At 43.6% G+C, this 19,202-nt stretch overlaps 1 protein-coding gene across 1 annotated transcript in view; it reads left to right on the top strand.

Moving 5' to 3' along the window:
• The first annotated feature begins 1,092 nt into the window (after nt 1-1,092).
• LOC126412933 (ATP-dependent translocase ABCB1-like) overlaps nt 1,093-19,202 on the top strand; it is a 125,180-nt gene continuing 107,070 nt past the window's right edge. The window contains exons 1-4 of the mRNA XM_050082822.1: nt 1,093-1,116; nt 1,226-1,636; nt 11,350-11,450; nt 18,636-18,932. Coding sequence (XP_049938779.1) covers nt 1,093-1,116; nt 1,226-1,636; nt 11,350-11,450; nt 18,636-18,932 — 833 coding nt within the window. The remainder of the gene's footprint in view (nt 1,117-1,225; nt 1,637-11,349; nt 11,451-18,635; nt 18,933-19,202) is intronic.

The raw sequence follows: 19,202 nt of genomic DNA, 5'->3' as shown, positions 1-19,202 counted from the left end.
GAGGAGACGTATTGGATTCTGTTGCCTAAGATGTCTTCGAGCAAATCACATAACTGGGAACCTGTTACTTACGCTCGTATCTTCATTAACAGTCTGCAGTGAAGTACCGTGGCAAACGTTTTTTTAGTAAATGTAGAAATATGGAATTTGTCTGTTGCCCTTCGTCCATGGTTCGCTGTATATCAAATATTTATAAATAGCACTGACATTATTGTTATTTTTGTTATTGTTATTATTATTAGTGGTGGCAGCACCACTAGTAGAATTATTGGCAGAATAATTTTAATAGTTCCTAGTAGTTTTATTTACTCACATTGTCTCCATACCATTTTCCACATTACAGTTACTACTTCTTAGGTACCGGGGATAATTGAATGTAGTTGAACTAAATCAGGTGATGCTAAGGATATTAGTTTAGGAAATGAGACACTTAAAGTAGTAGGTGAGTATTGCTATTTGGAGAACAAAATAACCGATGATGGTCGAGGCAGAGAGTGTATAAAATGTAGACTCGCAAAGGCAAGCAAAACGTTTCTGAAGAAGAGAAGTTTGTTATCATCGAGTATAGATTTAAGTTTCACGAAGTCTTTTCTGAAAGTATTTGTATGGAGTGTAGCCATGTATGGAAGTGAAACATGGACGATAAATAGTTTAAACAAGAAGAAAATAGAAGCTTTCGAAATGTGGTGCTACAGAAGAATGCTGAAAATTAGATGGGTAGCTCACGTAACTAATGAGGAGGTACTGAATAGAATTGGGGAGAGCAGGAATTTGTGGCACAAATTGACTGGAAGAAGGGATCGTTTGGTAGGACATGTTCTGAGACATCAAGGGATCACCAGTTTAGTATTGGAGGGCAGCGTGGAAGCTAAAAATCGTAGAGGAAGATCAAGAGATGAATACACTAAGCAGATTAAGAAGAGTGTAGGTTTCGGTAGTTACTTGGAGATGAAGAAGCTTGCACAGGGTAGAGTATCAAGGAGATCTGCGTCAAAGCAGTCTCTGGACTGGAGACCACAACAACAACAGATACCTACCATTAAAAAAGATACTGTAGGTGTGAAACAACTGTCAGATGTGGGAGACGTCCTGATGCCGCTCATGAAGTCAGGTTACGTAAGTAAACAATAAATATATTACATGCATAAGAGGGTCCTTCGTACGACCAGTTAGTTATATAATGCGAGGATCATGAACCTCTACTGTACGGTGTGGCCTTCCACAGTACCGATTCTCCACTGGCTGGGAGAAGTTGATCCTGGTGATCGGGCTGCTCGGGGCTGCGGGCACGGGCGCCTGCCAGCCGCTGAACGTGCTCTTCTTCGGCGACCTGACCGGCATCATGGTGGACTTCGGCTCGCAGCTGGGCCCGGAGGTATCAGCGGCCGCGGCGGCCTACATGAGCGGCTACCGCGAGTACCCGGGGGAGACGCTGACCGAGGCCTTGCTGCGCGTCATGAACTCCACGGAGCGCGCCAGTGACACGGGCACCATCGCCGATGAATTAAAAAACATCACCCAGATGTTCCTCGACGGCATTCATACCTTCGCTATCAACAACAGCATTGTCGGCGCCGCCACTTTTATAAGCACATACATCTCTCTCGCCTGCTTCAACTACGTAGCTTATACACAGGTAGGTTAGCGTGCTTGATTGATCTTTAAGCCGACATTTCTATAATTCTTCTTGTAGGAGTAGTAAACAGCCAGTCAGGTGCAAAACGGAAGGGTTATTAAAAACCGCTTTACTAACGTTCAACGTTTATAAATAATGTTCAGAAAGAAATCTGGACAACTGGATTTCGTATTGTGGCAGAGGTACCTTAAAATACAGCCCAAAGGCGTCAGTCAACAATAACATTTGACCTCCAATGTAAGTATTTGGTGCACAACATGGTTGTTATCATTTGGTAACTCCTCACCAACGTGAGTGCACCAGCTATGTACTGATGAGGAAGTACCAGTGGGCAACAACCATGTTGTGCATGTTACAATTATTATGGAAGTGAAATCTTATATTTGACTAAAATAAATGTCGTGTGACTATGGCCTCCCGTCGGGTAGACCGTTCGCCGAGTGCAAGTCTTTCGATTTGACGCCACTTCAGCGACTTTCCCGTCGATGGCGGATGAAATGATGATGATTAGGACCACACAACACCCAGTCCTTGAGCGGAGAAAATCTCCGACCCATCCGGGAATCGAACATGGGCCTTAGAATTGACATTCTGTCTCGCTGACCACTCAGCTACTGGGGGCGGACATATTTTATGGAGGATGCCCTACTGTCCTAGAGCTCGCAGCAGATAGTTTCAGTTATGATGCCTGAAAACACGTTTCCCATACCCATGTGCCGTGATGAACGGTTCCAATAACTTAATGAGTGGGTTAGTTTCTCGCAACTTTAGTTCCACCGTGAACGAATTTACGCAAGAGGCAATATCTAGAACCATTTTTCTTAAAATTAAGAAAGGTTGATTGAGGCTGGAAGTTAATAGTATTGACCTGCAACGGTGGCGGCAAGTGCGTGGTGGTCGTAATCCTGAAAACTCATGTGACTACTCGGGGATGTAGTCCTGCATCTGCGATTGGGCAGACCTATTTAGGATATCCGCTGCCGACCCTGCACTCGAAAGGGCCTAGGAAATGTGAGCTAAACGTTGGTAGTCACACTTGTACCTGACTGGGAATTCGCACCTAGAAGGTCACGCCTAATTTACGGACGAAAACCAAGAAAGAGTAATGACTATGGGTATTGGAACAGCTATCTGGATTTAAATGGTAACAGACCAAAAAGTAGAGCATCTCTTGTGGTGTCACCGCCAGACACCACACTTGCTAGGTGGTAGCCTTTAAATCGGCCGCGGTCCGTTAGTATACGTCGGACCCGCGTGTCGCCACTATCAGTGATTGCAGACCGAGCGCCGCCACACGGCAGGTCTAGAGAGACTTCCTAGCACTCGGCCCAGTTGTACAGCCGACTTTGCTAGCGATGGTTCACTGACAAATTACGCTCTCATTTGCCGAGACGATAGTTAGCATAGCCTTCAGCTACGTCATTTGCTACGACCTAGCAAGGGGCCATTATCATTTGCTATTTATCTTGTGATGCATGTACCGTCACGAGCGAAGTTCACCAATTATGGATTAAAGTTAAGTATTCCAGCAGCTACGTACGTTTTTGACTATTCTCATTTCCGTGTCCTGTTCCAGACCTCACGCCAGCCTGCGTGAGCTTAAACGCGTGCCTTTCGGCTTCCTTCATAGTGGATTGGCTGTCTTGCCAGTCCACAACTTCTCTCCTCACCCACAAGCTAGCTAGATTAGATATAGACGTTGCTGCCGTAAGTGAAACCAGACTGCCGGGCGAAGGACACATCAATGAGACTAGCTCATGATACACCATCTTTTGAAAAGGATAGGATGCGGATGAACCACGCTCCCATGGTGTAGGATTTACAGTAAAAACAAAAATAATGAAACAACATCGATTAACTCCTATTGCAGTAAGTCCTATTGCCTATGCTTTCACTTTAGGCAGTCAAGAAGATACGACGAATCTGTTCTACCATCAGCTTAGCAGTGTTCTCGTCACGATATTAAGTCAAAATAAACTCTTGTTACTAGGCGACATCAATGCTAGAGTTGGATGTGAGAATAGTGTTTGGGAAAACATCACGGGGAACCAAGGTGTTGGAAACTGTAATGCAATTGGGCTGCTACTTCTAAGTCTCTGAGCTGAGCACGAACTTTTCATCACTAACACGCAGTTCAGCTCACCTAAACTTTACAAGACCACTTGTATCCACGGTCAAAACACTGGCATCTCACTGACTACGTCATCATTCGGCAGCGTGGCAGTAAAGGCATCCTGATTGCTAAAAAAGCTCGAAACATCGGTAATTGCTGGACTGATCGCAGACTCCTGATTAGCCATCTGAGGATCCTCGTCCATCATAAACCACGATTCTACTTTTCAAATCCTTCCAGGAGAAAATTCAACGTCAACAGCCTGCGGAACGAAACTGTTCGCTTTCTCCTGCAAAACACACTTTTGGATCGACTTAGCAATACCCCATTTAACACAATAGATGTTGAACGGGAATGGTCCACTTTAAAGAACCCCATCAAGAGGACTGCAGAACGGGTCATTGGTTTTGACCCAAAGAAGAAGAATGACTGGCTTCATTACCCCATAAGTATCAAACGGGATGCTTACCTATGTTTTACTCTAGATCTATCCACCGTGAAAGGAAGCACACTTTCAAGTGATAATGCAGAAATTTCAAACTGAAATTAGAACAGTCAAGAGCAACCGGTGGCAACTAAAATCCAAGGAACTCCAAAGGTTGTCACATGCCAACGACGCACGGAGTTTTTATGCTGGAATAAAAGAAATACAGGGTGTCTATACAGTCACTTTACAACTTTTACATTTTATTACAACGGCAGTTGCTGAAATATTTTAACAACACTTCTTTTACTGTAACCACTGTTTATAAAAGTTTTCTGACAATGTTTAATAGACCTCTATATAGGCGCCTTTAGTTGCACGAAGCACATCAAGACGAAATGCGATTTCTTGCCATAATGAGATTTTTACTCAGCAGCGGAGTGTACACTGATATGAAACTTCCTGGCAGATTAAAACTGTGTTCCGGACCTAGACTCGAACTCGGGAACTTTGCCTTTCGCGGGCAAGTGTTCTACCACCTGAGCTACCCAAGCACGACTCACGACCCGTACTCACATCTTCAGTTCTGCCAGTACCTTGTCTCCTACCTTCCAAAGGCCACAGAAGGTCACCTGCGAACCTTGCAGAACTAGCACTCCTGGAAGAAAGGATATTGCGGTGACGTGGATTAGCCTCAGCCTGGGGGATATTACGAGAATGAGATTTTCACTCTGCAGCGGAGTGTGCGCTGATATGAAACTCCCTGGCAGATAAAAACTGTATGCCGGACCGAGACTCGAACTCGGGACCTTTGCCTTTCGCGGGAGAGCTTCTGTGAAGTCTGGAAGGTAGGAGACGAGGCACTGGCAGAACTGAAACTGTGAGTACGGGACATGAATCGTGCTTGGGTAGCTCAGGTGGTAGAGCACTTGCCCGCGAAAGGCAAAGGTCCCGAGTTCGAGTCTCGGTCCGGCACACAGTTTTAATCTACCAGGAAGTTTGATTTCTTGTCATGTTCGCTGTAGCATAGCGTCATCTATGGTGACGATGGCATTACGAATCCTTTGCTTCAAGTCAGCAATGAGCCGTATCTGTGATTCATACACGATATCTTTTACATACGCCCATAAAAAAATCCAAGGGAGTGGTATCCGGCGAACGCGGTGGCCAAGGAATTGTGTGGGAGATTCTTTTATGTGTTTGTCTATTTTTTGTTTGTCTGTTGTCGATGTATTATGCTGGCAGTAAAAGGTCGTAACAACGTGATAAAATTATCTCTGATAGTGCTGCTAAAAGAATTACTGTTTGTTGCGCATATGAAGAGTCTTGGGAGGGACGGCTGCATATTTTTAGCAACAATTCATACATCAGATTGCAGGTTCGAGTGTTGTTGTCCACGACTCTCCCCGTACACGTCGCATTCAATCTGAAACAATTCTGCTATTTCAATACATCCAAAAATACTAATAAAGATCGCGACGCTCACCTTTGTTCTCATGAAATAATAACGGTTTTTTGTGTCTCTTGTACAATTCTCCTCATAACATCAAAAGAAGCGAACAGAAAACTTTAGTTGCCCTTAGTTACGAGTAAACCACAGAGAGAGTAATATTCCGAGTCAACGATATAGTTATCATAGAGTCTCGCAGATAACGTCTTTGCCACTTAGCTTTCTCACAGTCGATTCACTACATTACATATTTATTATACTACAATTGGCCCATCCCTCCCAATCCATCTGTCTGGAAATTTTGAACATGCAGTCTCCGATATGGTGGTGCACCATATTGCAGGTAAATTATAGTCGGCTGTTAGTCAACCAATTGTGGTGCTACGTATTCTGTCAGAAGGTCATGGTAGACATCTGCAATAACTTTTGACTGCTTGAAGGAAAATGGACCACTTATTCGGTTGCACATGATTCCGCACCACACATTCACTTTTGGACTATCCCGGTGAAGCTCACAAGTCACATGTGGGTGCTCTGATCCCCAGATTCTCACACTGTGTCTGTTTAATGTCCTAGAAACATGAAAAGTGGCCTCGCCACTGAAACAAAGTTGCTTGAAGAGTGTTCCATCCTCCAAAACGCGTTCCAGCATGTTGAGTGCAAACTCTGTACGTTTTGGCTTGTCATTTGGCTCAAGCGTCTGTAACAATTGCACTTTGTAAGCGTACAACCGCAAGTTCCCGCGGAGGACCTTACGCGCAGTAGAACGTGGTAGTTGTAACTGTCTGGCAGTAGTGCGGATGTACTTCGTAGGTGAACGAGTTAAGACATTTAAGACACGATCGATGTTTTCCTCGGATTTTCTTGGTCGCCCGCTCCTCCCTTTTATCCAACACTGTCCCTGTCTCCATAAATTTTTTGTGCCATGCACGGACGGAAGGGCCAATGGTGGAAATTTTCCATACTTCATTCTGAAGTTTCGTTGAGTCTGAACATCCGATTTTGTCTCAATAAACCAGGACACACATTGTGCCTTCTCCTGAGGAGTTGCCATTTTATAGAGGTTCAGCTCCTTCCATCAACATAGTATCTGAAAAAAAATTTAAGTATATGTAAAAACTTTAGTAATCAATTATTACAATAGAATAAATTTTGTTAAAATATTTAAAAAATATGCCATAGTAACAAAATTTTGAAGCTGTAAAGCGACTTTATGGACACCCTGTATGTGGGCCTGTTCGTTCCTCATCAGAAACCCTTAAAGCCACCGAAAGCACGACCATCCTTAGAGTCAGGACATCTTGAATCGCCGGAATGTGCATTTCATCTCACTCTTAAACCGTAGTTCTGATGCTGATAACGAACTTCTTGAACGTGTCTGACAACATGCACTACAGTCTAGTATGGCAGTTCCCACCGGCACTTCAGGAATTCAGCAGAGATCTCTATAGCATGAAACCAAGAAAATGAACAGACCTGACAGCATTCCCTTCGAGATCATTCAAAGTGGTGGCTTGCTTCTAAGAGCCACACTCTTCTCCCTGTTCTTCTAACGTGGGAAATGTATAAGGAACCATCTGACATTAAGAACTCCACAGTTGTCATCATCTTTCAAAAACGTAACCGAAGCATATGTGGTAACTACCGTGGTATATCCTTGCTGTCCGCGGTTGATAAGAGTTTTGCTACAGTTCTATTGGATCGCCACCAGACTCTTTCCGATACTGTAATTCCTGAATTTCAGTCCGCATTTTGCCCCTCCAGACGAACCATTGTTATGATCTTGTGTGCAAGACGACTACAGGAGAATTGCGGGGAACAAAATAAGCCTTTACTATTTCTGCTCTTTGACCTATAAAGTCCTTTGATACGGCGCCCGAAAATCTAAGTGGAATGTCTTAAAACGTTTTGTCCACCCTGGAAACTTTGTGAAACTGATTCAGGCTTTCCATGATGACATGTCTGAGCCAGTAAGATACCAGAATGAAACATCTGACAAATTCCCTATTACTAATGGGGTCAAACAAGGATGCGTCCTCGCGCCATTGTTGCCTAGCAGCCATGTTTTGTGAGGAATCGTCTGCAAACAGTTCAGAAACTGAACTCAAATACAGATATAACGGAGGGTTATTTAATCAGTCTGGACTGCGCTCTAAGTAATTCACAAGTCTCACGCACATAACGGAATTACACTCCTGGAAATTGAAATAAGAACACCGTGAATTCATTGTCCCAGGAAGGGGAAACTTTATTGACACATTCCTGGGGTCAGATACATCACATGATCACACTGACAGACCCACAGGCACATAGACAAAGGCAACAGAGCATGCACAATGTCGGCACTAGTACAGTGTATATCCACCTTTCGCAGAAATGCAGGCTGCTATTCTCCCATGGAGACGATCGTAGAGATGCTGGATGTAGTCCTGTGGAACGGCTTGCCATGCCATTTCCACCTGGCGCCTCAGTTGGACCAGCGTTCGTGCTGGACGTGCAGACCGCGTGAGACGACACTTCATCCTGTCCCAAACATGCTCAAACGGGGACAGATCCGGAGATCTTGCTGGCCAGGGTAGTTGACTTACACCTTCTAGAGCACGTTGGGTGGCACGGGATACATGCGGACGTGCATTGTCCTGTTGGAACAGCAAGTTCCCTTGCCGGTCTAGGAATGGTAGAACGATGGGTTCGATGACGGTTTGGATGTACCGTGCACTATTCAGTGTCCCCTCGACGATCACCAGTGGTGTACGGCCAGTGTAGGAGATCGCTCCCCACACCATGATGCCGGGTGTCGGCCCTGTGTGCCTCGGTCGTATGCAGTCCTGATTGTGGCGCTCACCTGCACGGCGCCAAACACGCATACGACCATCATTGGCACCAAGGCAGAAGCGACTCTCATCGCTGAAGACGACACGTCTCCATTCGTCCCTCCATTCACGCCTGTCGCGACACCACTGTAGGCGGGCTGCACGATGTTGGGGCGTGAGCGGAAGACGGCCTAACGGTGTGCGGGACCGTAGCCCAGCTTCATGGAGACGGTTGCGAATGGTCCTCGCCGATACCCCAGGAGCAACAGTGTCCCTAATTTGCTGGGAAGTGGCGGTGCGGTCCCCTACGGCACTGCGTAGGATCCTACGGTCTTGGCGTGCATCCGTGCGTCGCTGCGGTCCGGTCCCAGGTCGACGGGCACGTGCACCTTCCGCCGACCACTGGCGACAACATCGATGTACTGTGGAGACCTCACGCCCCACGTGTTGAGCAATTCGGCGGTACGTCCACCCGGCCTCCCGCATGCCCACTATACGCCCTCGCTTAAAGTCCGTCAACTACACATATGGTTCACGTCCACGCTGTCGCGGCATGCTACCAGTGTTAAAGACTGCGATGAAGCTCCGTATGCCACGGCAAACTGGCTGACACTGACGGCGGCGGTACACAAATGCTGCGCAGCTAGCGCCATTCGACGGCCAACACCGCAGTTCCTGGTGTTTCCGCTGTGCCGTGCGTGTTATCATTGCTTGTACAGCCCTCTCGCAGTGTCCGGAGCAAGTATGGTGGGTCTGACACACCGGTGTCAATGTGTTCTTTTTTCCATTTCCAGGAGTGTATATTACGCTTACGACAATACTTCTCCACCTCGTACACCCGCATAGCTGAAACTTTGTTTAAATTTTTTTAGTACTGCATATAAACAGTACTAGCTAAGTCTGCTCCTGGAACTGCCTTTCGTCATCTCAATATCTCTGTATTCAGAACACCTATGGAACAAACAGATCACTTCGTCTATCTATGAAGTATATTATCAACTAATTGCTGGTTGGAAAAGGATGTGAATAGGATCCAGGCCACATATGTTGTTTTTGGACGTCTCCTATGTCGTGTTTTCATGAATAACGGTCGGCCACTATGCACCAAACTGATGACGTATCGAACAGCTGTTGTTTCTACCATGCTCTGTGGTTGCGGAACGTGGACGCAGTATCGCCGTGATCTTCACTTCAAGTGACAGAAGCTTAGATACATTTCGAACATCAAATGGGATGACCTTACATCAGACACTACGGTTCCTCAGAAGGCTCCGTTATTGGTCACCAACTCAGATGGGTTGAGCATATCCATCGAATGAGAAACAAGAGACTTCCTGGACAAATTCCATAGAGTGAAGTGAGCTCAAGTTGGAGGAGCCGTAGTGCTCCTCTGAAGCGCCAAAACAAGCAATTTAAGAAGAACCTAAAGAGACTAAACATTGACCCAAGTAACTGGTACGCCGCAGCAGGAGATCGTAAATAATGCTGCACAGCTACTTGAGCTGCTGACTTCCATTCTGAGCAGGACAGCCGGAGACATGAAAATGAAAAATGTCAGAGTTGCAAACTTCGCCAGGCCAAGCCACCCTCAACTACGTGTAATGTATGTGGCCACTTGATTCATGCCAGGATTGGTCTGCTAAGCCATCACAGTCATCTCATACCGGAATTGTCGTGAAAAACAATGTAAATTCATGAGAGAAATGAAAACTGGGACGCGAGTAATCAGCTACCAGTAGCTCAAAAGGACAGCGGCCTCCAAATACTAGAAACTGCTCACCGACAGTAACCCGTGATTAAGAGTTTAGGAAGAATTTCTGTCCGCAACTCCAAATACTATGAATTACTGAAGTTAAGTCTTTTCTCTTTCCTACCTAATTTCTTATCAAATCGCAAGGCAGACGATGTCTTACAGAATACTGGGTTGGACATATTTGCTGGAAATATGTTTCGCCTACTGTCAATACCCACAGATATGTGAGTTCCTCATGCGATCGATATACATCAGCAAGAAATAAGAATCCTAAGTTTTCGTGGAGATCAGAATCATCAGTGTTACTCCACATTGCCCCTCAGTATTCCCATTTTTAGAAAGACGTAAACTGTTTTGAAGAGGCATTCACGGTCGTCACTTTTGTTAGGGCACTTGATTTCAAATGCAGTATTGAGATGATGAACAAACTCTAAAGTGTTCATTCAATGGTTGAGGAATTTAGTAATTCTTCCGTTGCAGCATCAATCAATATCTCATTGCTGTCCCGTTCATCTTGAAATAGAGCAGAAATAATAAAGATTCAAGTAATTAAGTTGTACTAAACCGTTTCTTAGAAAAAGCAAGAAACAATCAGACTGTTGTGAAAGCTGAGGCTTTGTTGATTGTTCGGAGTAAGTTAGAAAGATTAAGCATCATTACTACCATAAAATACAACAGTAATTTAAACGATATTTGACATTAGAGCAATCATATTTATTTCAGGAGATTGTGTCACCCCGAACGATACGGCTGTCACCCTTATGTTTATCACCAATCCAATTAAAATATTTTAAAACCTGTTTATAGAGTTATTGCTAATACATATCCAGACAGTAAATGAATTTGATAAGATTGTCTTGGGTCATTTAAAGTCGAACAGAACAGCAGGGTTAAGGTAGCCCTTGGGTGACATCTGAGCCCAGTGGGCACACAATCATTCTGACGCCAGTGGCAATTTGTAACAATACGTTCGCAGTTACCTCGCATAACTGCTCGTGTACTCATGTTTAGTGGAATGGTTTTTGCTCTATACACTTGTACCCACGTCAGTTTTCGCTGTTAATTATGATTTAATTATGACAGACTCCGTACTCTGCAAACCACTGTACGGCTTGGACTGAGATTACATAGTGCTTCACATGTATGGTCCTTCATTGCAGATTCACCGGATCCGGAATCTCTACTTGAAGTCTGCGCTCCGTCAGGACATTGGATGGTACGACGTGCACCAGTCAGGAGAGTTCGCGAGTCGCATGTCAGAGTGAGTAGCAACTTAACTGAGTTTCCTCTTCCGGCGATGGGAGACGACATCAGAGGCTGCGAGCTCGACTTCGTATCTGAGACCTCTGACTTCGCATTCGACTTTGTTTTGTTTTCTTACGGTACACTCACAAAAGCATTTCACATTGCAGCAGCTAGTTTCAACCAGCCAGTAGGTGTCATCAGAAGTGAACCATGAGTAATGTATGACTAAATGTAATCGCTTATGGTACCCAACCGTGCAGATTGAGCTCTTGTCTTTGACCACGACCGGCATCTTTTGCAGTGTATTTAATACGTTGCAATTGGCAGTCGTGGCCAGAAAAGTGTTCTTTGAAGTTGTGAGAGCATTATGTCGGAGCTAAGAGAAATCTAACGTGGGAAAATTGTTGGAGGTCGTATTGTGGTAGCCAAAGTGTTTGTTGTTTCAAGATCGAGACTTGGGACTTACGGAAAGCTGGAAAGGTGTGGACGGGGGCCAATAAGTTACCGTTGGTTGCACAAAGACACATACAATTTATTTTTAAAAAACAAAACTCTCAATAATAATTTTTAAAAGATTTTACTACACTGGCTGCTGAGAGCCTTATTACAAGAATTGCAAGTTATTGTCGGCTGAAGGCACCAAGCAATGTTAAACACAATCAACGGCTGAAGGCCTAGTTAAGAAGATACAAAATTATTCGTAATTGAGGGCCAGAAGCAATCTCAAAAATACACTCTGGCTGAAGGCCTGAATTACAAATGATGTGGACAATTAAACGTTAAAAATACCAATAACCGTTTTAACAATCTTAATAACTGTAACAAGTTATAGTGACGGCTGAAGGCCTTATCAAGACAGACCTGAAAATACACGGTGTCCGAAAAGTCTATCGCTGATTACGTAAATTGATAACTCAGGCTAGAAGTAAGATACAAATATGAAACTGGTGTCTAATTGTTTACAAACTATCAAAGTTTTTTTTCACACATCAGTAAACTTCCACATGAGCACCCTTGGTAGCACGTAGCACATCTAGGCGATATTCAATTTCCGTCCACACATTAGCCAATATCACTGGAGGGATCGATTCAACGACTGTGGTTATCCGTTGCCGCAGGGTTTCAAGATCTGGTACACGTGTTCGGTAGACCTCGTCCTTCACATAACCGATAAAAAGAAGTCTAATGGGGTCATGTCAGGATAGCGTGGAGGCCAAACCGATGGCCCATCACGACCAATCCACCGCCCAGGAAAGGTCATACCGAGATAGGCATGGACTTCCAAACGCCAATGAGGCGGTGCACCGTCTTGCTGAAACAAGACATCGGGGTGGTACTGAAGCAGCTGAGGAACAGCATACAGCTGCAAAATGTCCAGATACACTGCAGATGTGATGGTAGCCTCAGCGAAGAAGAATGGCCCGATAATTCGATCGCGCAATAGCGCGCATCAAACATTCATCTTTGGACTGCGTCTGGTGCACGCCAGGGGGTTGTGAACACCAAATGCGCACATTATGGCGATTCACTACTCCATTGACGAAAAAGGTCGCTTCGTCGGAAAAGGCAATTCGTCTGCGATAACCATCATCGTCTTCAATACGTGATAGCATTTCGACCGCAAAGTCATATTGACGTGTACCAAATGCACGTCGTTCGCTGCGACGACCGACCGAACTACCAACCAACGGTCGTCCCCACTCAAGTCAGGCACTGGAAAGGTCGCAGTATAAATCGTCGACTGACAACTTATTGCCATCAGGACACTTCGACGGGCGAACACACACACACACACACACAAGTGTAAGTTGTACTACTCGAATATCAGGGTCCATTCAACTAGAACTCGCTGAATCCGGTCCTTGACGTGCTCGTGAACTCTCGCGATCACGTCATTCCGTCGTGCGTGTGTGTAGCCAGTGATTGGGCGAGTACTGGCTGTCCGTACCTCTCTGCTACTCCGTCTCAACTCAACTCCCTGGACACACGACGACCCGGAAATACTAAAGGCGGCTCCAAAGATGGTACCGCAGTACGCGCTATCGATAAGCGTTGCTGCTACCACTCACGGACAGACAAGACAAGCAAACGTAGTGGCGCCAGTGAACAAACTAAGAGAACGAGACGCCATTATCGCAAGTACAAGATGCCAAGCTATGAACGGCATCAACGCGAGCCGCACACGGCTCAAAGATGAACCGAAACGAAAATTTAACCGCATACAAGGAGACAGTAAAAGCATCAACTGCGTTAGTAAGTGGACGAATATGTGAGTTGCGTGATCGTGGAGGACGGTCATTAAAGATGGTTGTAAAGAAAAATATGGACTCCACCAGAAAACGTGCCTGTAGAACTGAACGTCGCACTCGCGAACGCTGTCAGCACCAAAACCATCTGTAAGGAACTCCACAGTAATTATATTGAACTCCTTTAACCTTTCTCTGAACGACTTTGCAAACCTGTTTATTTTGTCATATATCTTGTGACACTGGGCTGCAATGCTAATGTTTTTCAAAGCTAATCACACTATATCACCAAGTCTCAACTTAGAAGAAGGTGGTAGCAGTACAGTCTCTCGTATCTTACCTGACGATTTTTATTTATTTTTAAATAGTAAAGCCGGTCTTAAGGATTCGTAATTCCTTTCAATTCTACTATGATTGCTTGAAACAAATGTATGTACGAGACCGACGGTTTGTGGCACCGTTAGCAGTATAGTCTACACAGTTTATCTAGTTCTTTCATGCTATGCACAAACTCATTACATATTAGACAGTACGATGAAATGTGAATTGTCCTTATCAATCACTTATATAAAACGTGATTACAAACTACCGATCTGAACTGATAACCGTTTCAACAAACCTTAACAAATGCCATTTATAGAAATTTACAGGAGGGCTATTTTTTAATTTTGCTCAGTATCGTAGATTAAAAAATTTCAGAAGTGTAATACTGGTCATCCATGTAGATAGTCATATATGAAGGAATAGTTGAAGTTCATCATTAACATCCTTTATTGCGAAAAAAATTAGGAGCTACAAAATTTTTTTAAAACTCAAAATATTCACATTTCCATGTCTATTTTTGCTTTAACGCTACAAATCCTTTCACAGTTTCATTGTACCTTTGCAAAGAGGTGAGTCAATTTTAAAACTTAGGAGCTCTTTTAATGCAGAAATTGATGATCTACAACTTTCATTCATGACTCTTAGTTACAGGAGTTGGAACATGAGAATAAAGCACTTTCAGCCACATTAGTATAAGCTGCCTATCTTTGACGATCGATTGTGTCTAAACAGCTGACCCGATTTTCACTGTTAAGTAAGTCATTCTACGCCAGATTTGATGTTCTTTCATTCTGTTGCTTTCAAAATAGTCTGTGAGGTGTATTGTTTTCGAGTTACAAAGGAAAACGAGAGAGAAGTCCCAAATTTTCGTAGGTTTTCAGCGTTTAGAAGTTTAGCACAAGACAGAAATTGTCGCAAACTAAGTTAGCTGTTATTTGGGATGATTTGCGTCGATGAAAATTATTTCTAGTTTGCACATATTTACTGGCCAGTAGAAGTCTAATGTGCATACACTGGTCGTAGTAAGAAATCGTCGTGTTCAGCTGTTGTTATATTGATATACAGTGAATAAGATCATTGAAGCACAAACACATGCTTTCCTTGTTGTTTCCTTTGCTGTTTAAATATGGTTACAAACTCTACTCGGATCTTCATTTGAAGATGCAGTCTTGCATTTCTCATTCTTTTAACACTGACGAACTTGCTTTATCGTGCACTTTTCGCTTCCTGCACTATTGCAGAATATTCGAAATGTTCTCATATCTGAATAATTATGTTCCAACAAGAGCATACTACAGCAGCTACTAATCTTGTATCAAAACAGTGGCTGAACATAAAAGAGAACTAAGTATCACAAAAAGCATTGTTGCTAAAGAAACGCTTAGCAAACATTTGTTTTATTTATTAAGGATGTTGTGTGATTGCCTGACAATTATCACATGCAAAGGTTAAGGCTATCAAATTTCTGTTGTAAAAATTTATGTTCTAGTATCAGTCAAGTAATGTAAAGGAGGATTAGTTCTGATCTCTGGAATCTTCACAACTGAAGATGTCGAGTTTTGTGAAAATTTGCCGTATTGAGGCGCACTTTACAATGTCAAATATTCAGTACTTTCTTGTTGAATTTTAGCTATTGTGTGAGGCTCGTATTAAAGTACTACAAGGCGATAACAACGCGTTTTGAAAAATATAGGCATATTTTGAGTTATTAGAAAACTGTCCTCAATTGTAGACCATCGTTATTTATTTACTCATCAAGTTCCGTAGGACCAAATTCAGCAGCAAATCTCCAAGGTCATGGGACGTGTCAGTAGATGACATTACAACATAAAAGTAATGACAGATAAAAATAAAATGTTTATGAACTTGGAAAAGGTCAGCCCATAAGTTTAAGTAAACGTGATCAACAATACAACAATATTCAGATTAATTTTTCAAGGAACTCCTCGACAGAATGGAAGGAGTGATCCTTGAGGAAACTCTTCAGTTTCGATTTGAAAGCGCGTGGACTACTGCTAAGATTTTTGAATTCGAGTGGTAGCTTACTGGAAATGGATGTAGCAGTTTACTGCAGTTGAGGCAGTCCGATCAAAATGCACGGCAAGAATTTACACCGCTTATTGCACGAACCGCCCATTTCTGAGCTAAAAATAACCTTTTAGAATGGGAAGTGGTATCCCAAAATATAGTAAGATACGACATAAGCGAGTGAAAATAAGCAAAGCAGACTAATTTTTGTGTCGAACGATCACTCACTTCAGATACCGTTCGAATAGTAAAAATGGCAGCCTAAAGTCTTTGAACAAGATCCTGAACGTGGGCTTTCCACTACAGTTTAGTATCTGTCTGAACACCTAGAAATGAACTGTTCAGTTTTACTAATCATATGCCAATTCTGTGAAATTAAAACGTCCGATTTTGTTGGATGGTTTGTTAGAAATTGTAAAAACTGAGTCCTATGGTGGTTTAGCGTTAGTTTATTTTCTACAAGCCTTGAACTAAGGTTGTGAACTGCACTATTTGAAACCGAGACAATGTTGAACACAACATCCTTTACAACCAAGCTAGTGTCATCAGCAAACGGAAATATCCTTTAGTTATTCATAATAGTAGAGGACATATCATTTACACAAATAAGGAACAGGAGTGGTCCCAACACTGATCCCTGGGGCACTGCCCCCCACCCCCCTCACCTATCCCACTTAATTCTACCCCACTCACACCCCACATCACAGCCATTCCCACCATTGTGAACAATGACCTTTTGCTGCCTGTTGCTAAAGTAAGAGGTGAACCAATTATGAGCCACTCCCCATATTCTGTAATGGTCCCACATCTGGAGCATTATTTTGTGACTATTACAATCAGACACCTTAGTTAAATAAAAAAAAATATGCCTAGTGTTCAAACATTTTGTTTAACCCATCCAGTATTGCACAGAGAAAAGAGAATATAACATTTTCAGCTGTTAAACCACTTCTAAAGCCGAACTGTACATTTGATAGCAAATCACGAGATATAAAGTGATCAATTGTCCTCACATACACAGCCTCTTCAATTACTTTAACAAACACTGATGGCATGGAAATAGGTCTAAAATTACCGCTTTCTCCCTTTTAGCAAAGTGGGTTTACTACTGATTACTTTAATCGGTCAGGAAACTGACCATCCCTAAAGGAAAAGTTACAAATGTGGCTAAATACAGGACTAACATGTGCAGCACAGCACTTTAATATTCTGCTAGGCACCCCATCATAACCAATTGTGTACTCAGTCTTCAGTGACTCAGTCTCCTCCCTGTCTGTATCACGGAGGAGTATTTAGGACTTAAGTCCCGGAAAGTCACGAAAGTCACTGACCAAGAAAGTTGTATGAGTCTGTGTGGCAACTAAATTTTTATTTAATTCACCAGCAATGCTCAGAAAATGAATGTTAAATACTGTACATGTATCTGATTTATGAACTGACTTTATATTGTGGACCTTGGGCTGCTGACCAGACACTTCCTTCACTACTGACCATATAGTTTTAATTTTATCCTATGAATCAGCTGTTGTATTTGCATACCACATACTCTTTGCTTTCATAATAACCTATTTAAGCACCTTCTTTCTGTTAGACTTTGCAATTGACCTAGGCTTCCTAACTGCTGCATGTTCCCTACATCTACAGCTACAAGAGTCTCCTCTCCACGCAACTCTGACTGTTGGTCAAATCTATTGCATATACGCAAAGTATAACTGTCTGAATACCTCCTTCTCCTAGCTGCCTTCTTGCCAATGCCAATTCCCATTCCCCACCACTTTAATTCTATTTGTGTGTGTGTGTGTATTTATATAATGTTTCACTCATGTTTTCTTTTTCCTCATCTTCATCACTGTCAAACGCTGCATACTGAGTTGCTACTGTCACTGTCACTGTTTACCAGCTGTAAAAACAAACATGGCGGGCAGTGGAACTCTTGAAGGTATAAAAACAAGATGGCCAACAGTGAAACAGTTGAAGGTGTTCCTGGTGGTTGTTCTGAATCTTTCAGAGGAGTCTGTGAATTTTGTGTGTGTGGGGTGGGGGGGGGGGGGGGGGGGGGAGGGGGAGCTGTGGGTGGGTTGGTGGGGTGGGGGGGAGAGCTCTATAGGTTGGTGTTGTCTAACATTTCTTTGAGGGCAAGGAACAGAGTTCCATTGCAGAGAGCTGTGTATTTATTTATCACTTGTTTTCCTCCCGCTTTGGCTTTTTGTATATTCTTCAATTATTAGTTTTTGTGGGGAGCTGTTGCTGCACTTCAGAATTTTCAAATCAGTATTGATGTTTGTTGGCTATTAAAGTACTTGGTTGCAGAAAATACAAGTAAATAATATTTGACTGTTACCGAAGATGAGCAAAACATGCTCGAAACGCGTTGTGTTACGTTAAATTCAACATAAACCAAATATAAGTGTTCGGTAGCAGAAAATACAAATAAATAATTATTCCGCGTAGTCACGGTTCCCAAACGTAGCCAGTATGGCCACGATTAATTACAATTGTTACATGGTTCTGAATAAAGATGAGGAAACGACAATGGAAGAAGAATTTAGCTAACGGTGAGGTGATGGTGATGTGCATCTGAGGTTATTTCTTTTCTCACGCAGGGACATGACGAAGCTGGAGGACGGGGTGGGCGAGAAGGTGCCTATGTTCGTGTCGATGGTGGTCTCGTTTGGGGGCAGCGTGGGGCTGGCGCTGGGTCGCGGTTGGGAGCTGGCGCTCGTCTGTCTCGTATCGCTGCCCGTCACCCTGATCGTCGTCGGCATCGTCGGGTTCGCGGCCTCGCGCCTCGCCAAGCGTGAGATGACCGAGTACGCCAAGGCGGGCACCATTGCCGAGGAGGTGCTCAGCTCCATCAGGACCGTCATCGCGTTCGGCGGTCGGGAGAAGGAGGTGGAGAGGTAAGTTGACGCCCAGGTCTTCCTGGCTAGTGAGTGACTAATACAAAGGGTGTTAGGGATTATGTACAGACGTTGGTATAATTCGTGCCTTAACATGTAGACACTTCAGCGTGTTAGTGGTTTTATCTCTGTGTCTAACAGTCTTCCCGCAAAACAAGTCACATCACTTACTACCTGTTGTTTTCTGCAAAGTCGTAACTCCAACAGAGTGAAGTGGCGCAGTGGTCGCTCACTGGAGTCGCGTTCGGCACGACGTCTGCTGAAACCCGC

The sequence above is a fragment of the Schistocerca serialis genome, chromosome 7 (genome assembly GCF_023864345.2).
Source record: "Schistocerca serialis cubense isolate TAMUIC-IGC-003099 chromosome 7, iqSchSeri2.2, whole genome shotgun sequence".
In the NCBI taxonomy this organism is placed as follows: domain Eukaryota; kingdom Metazoa; phylum Arthropoda; class Insecta; order Orthoptera; family Acrididae; genus Schistocerca; species Schistocerca serialis.
Note: the sequence above shows the minus strand (reverse complement) of the source record. Positions and strands in the feature narration are given on the sequence as shown.